The sequence below is a fragment of the Mizuhopecten yessoensis genome, unplaced genomic scaffold (genome assembly GCF_002113885.1).
Source record: "Mizuhopecten yessoensis strain PY_sf001 unplaced genomic scaffold, ASM211388v2 hete_36136602, whole genome shotgun sequence".
Lineage (NCBI taxonomy): Eukaryota > Metazoa > Mollusca > Bivalvia > Pectinida > Pectinidae > Mizuhopecten > Mizuhopecten yessoensis.
Window position 1 is genome coordinate 1 of NW_018484582.1, and position 3,397 is coordinate 3,397.

The 3,397-nt window shown below is 34.6% G+C and overlaps 1 protein-coding gene across 1 annotated transcript; it reads left to right on the forward strand.

Annotated features, from left to right (window-relative positions):
* Positions 1-382: 382 nt before the first annotated feature.
* LOC110444520 (tankyrase-1-like) lies at positions 383-3,321 on the forward strand (the record flags this gene model as incomplete). Its single annotated transcript, XM_021488891.1, has 5 exons — positions 383-575; positions 783-869; positions 1,256-1,343; positions 2,229-2,348; positions 3,172-3,321. Coding segments are annotated over exons 1-5 (616 nt in total), but the record flags the coding sequence as incomplete, so codon positions are not given.
* Between the last annotated feature and the right edge of the window lie 76 nt (positions 3,322-3,397).

Here is a 3,397-nt window from a genome sequence, read left to right on the forward strand (position 1 = left end):
GAACAAAACATTCTTGTGAAACCCAACTCCTTGTCACAACCCAGGTCCTTCTTTCCCGATTCGACCAAAAGAAACAAATTGACATGGCTATTTTAGCCTTTGACACGGTCCCGCAGTCACTTTTTGTACAAACTTGACCACTATGGCGTTCATCCCGACATATTGATTTAGGAAGCTTGACATGTTTTAGGTTTTAAACCAGTTACATTGAATCATATTATTTGTACGGATCTTCAAAATTATTTAATACCTTTACTTTCTTTTTGCTGAGGAAATATTAAATCTTAACAGGTGATATTATAATTAATCAATTTTACCTGCATAAAACCTTTTTAACAAAAAATAATGTTCTGCCTTTTGAATTGATTTGATATGTAAGATTGCAGCAATATTAAGACACCAGGATGGCTACCACCACTGAGGACAGCTCAAGCAACAATGGAAACAGAAGTGTATCTGATATGAGCAAGTCTGAATTAGAAATGTATCGTCATGGACCAGAAACAGAGTTGTCTGCCCTTGTTTGTCATGCTTCAGAATCTGGAGATTTTACTGCTCTGAGGGATTACTTACAGGTAAGATGGCCATTTATGTCACAACAAACAACAAATGTCTGTTTCGTAATGAAATCTGAAATGAATGCACAAATCCTAAACTTTTGTATGCACAGTGAGAATTAAAAAGTTAATTCTGCTATTTATTGAAAAGTAATTGAAACAATTATAGTTCAAACATTTTTAATACTATGCATATGAAATTACTGCTCTTGACGTTTATATTAGATACTGTCGGACACAGAGCCTGAAAAGATCAATGAAACTGACAAAGCGGGAATGACAGCTCTACATTTTGCTGTTTCTTGCCAAAACGTACGTGATGATTGTATACAGTAACTGAGTAAGGTTAGTTAGGTTACAGTTAGCCTTATTATGGATTTATTTATCAACACAACGGTAACATTTAATTTTTGTGAGGGAAATGTGTGACAGTGGATATGAATTTTATTGTATCAGTACTGAATTGAAGATTTCCTTTCTGTATTTGTCATAATATGCTTCAGATAATTAACGTCTGAACTTTGATATTGTGCAGTTTGTGCAAATTTTTAAAGGAATGAAATGGGGTCCAAATATTACATTAATATTCACACAAAGACAACTTTTCTAAAACTTGTATTGCTTTATATGTGCAGTTTGTGGTATCAATTTTTTTCTACAATAAATAAGTGAGTTGTTTAATGTGATTTTTGAAATAGCTGCATGCAGTGAGTATGCTGATACGCCACGGAGCAGATGTGGGTGCACAAGATGTGCTTGGCTTCACTCCACTGTTCCTAGCTACCGGTTAGTAACATTGTTTAACTAAGCAATTGGATCCAATGCAAAGAGAAGGAAAGATGAAGCAAACACGTCGGGATTCTGTAATTTATCTAAGAAATAATCAATGTATGTGCATGTATTATGGTGGAATAGATAATGAGGATGAGAAAATGTTGGAAAAACAAAGGCCAATTGTACAGTTGGTTATTTATCCAACATTTTTGAATCCCGGGTCCAAGCATGATGAGTTTGTCAGATTTTAAGTAGTCTAGAAGGTAAAATAGAATTTTTTGTTCGGCTGGGGAGGGCAAAATGTTGGTCTGTTGGAAAATAATTCACGCTCATGCATAGTCTATCGACCAATTATACATGATTATTAACCAATGAAAATAGTCGTTACAAAAATCGTAAACATGGTAGAGTTACTAATATCCACTTACAACCCCCACAACCAGTTGGTCACCATCTCCATTCGGTGGATCCAAGTCTATCGATTTAGTTTCATTATTATGGTCCAGAACGAAAAGAAAATGATTGTGTGCTGTATACACAGAACAATTATACTGAAGTGTTTGGTGTTTAGTAAAATATAAGTCCATCCTTCAAATTTTTTGATTGCAGTTTCCCTACACAAAATATTTTAGTGGGTTGGTGGATAGGGAACTTTTTATTTTCAGAAATCTCATATTTCAATGTATAAAACCGTTATATGTTTTAGTGCTTCAGAAAGCAAAATATTTTTACCAAAAGTTCCAAAAAAGGGATAGAGTGTAGATGCCATTTTCAGTGAGTTGGTCAGGAAACTGCAAATAAATAATTGTTAAAGGATGGCCTAATTTGCTGCATTTTGTACATTAGATATTTGTTGTTTAGTTCTTTGGTGAGGAATTCTTTGGCTGTATTTTGTAGGTCGTTACCCAAATTTGGAGGTGGCCAAGTACCTACTGACTGAAGGAAAATCTGACGTTAATGTAAAAACACACAGTGGGGCCACTCCACTCCATGGGGCATCTCTACAGGGGAACATTGGTAAGGGGCTGTTACAATTACTGACTCACTCCTACTGCATTAGGCCTGTAATATTCTAGAAACCATTCAAGGGTTCCAACAGGCCTTGGAAAGGCCCTAAAACAAAGTAGTTGGTGGCCCTGAGAAAACCTTAAATTGAAGAAAAAAAATCTTGAATTTTTGAAAATGCCCTGAAAGCCCCAAACTTTAACAAAAAAATGTCTTGAAAGGGTCAAAATGAGCCTTGAAATTGACTGAATAATTATTGAACTATAATTGTATATCAATTTTGGTGGTTTTGTGGTATTCTCATAAAAAAGAAATCAGGAAATATAAGTTATTTTCTAGATTTTTGGACTACCAACAAGTAGTGGATTACATATCTAGATATCTGTACTTTAAGAATTTGCAAATGGCAGGAGTTTGTATACCTTGAAATTTTACTGAAAAAGGCCCTTAAAAGACTCTTATAAAACTTTGAATTTCATAGTAAATTCCTGTTTGAACCCTTGTTTACTATCTAATAGAAATATTTCAAATATCATCACTGAAACATTATTTTCATAACCCTCAGGCTAAAGTCAATACCAAAATCAGTGGTAACATTTTTGTTGTCAATTTTGTATGCATGCCTTACATTTTAAACTATCAATATATATATACTTTGATGATTCTCAACATGGAGAAGTATGTTCTATGATCCTAACAAAACAGTAGCGAATTTTTTAAATGTTACTTTGTTATCAGGGAATGAAAAAAATGTCATGTAAAATGTGAAAACTGATCAATTCTTCAAATGTGATTTAATGCCATATTGCCATTGAGATGTTGATATACTGTGTAGATTGTTTGAAGTTGCTGCTGGAATGGAATGGCGACCCACGAATAGAAGATGAAGATGGAACCACCCCATTTGAACTGGCAAAGGACGACGAGACCAAGGCGGTCCTCCATGATGCCATTATAGTGTTTGATGCCAAGAGAGACACAGTGGGTTTGTAGTACATTCTTACATCTTACATTGGACTGCTGAGCTCTGAGTTTACACTACTGAGCTCTTGAGTTTACAC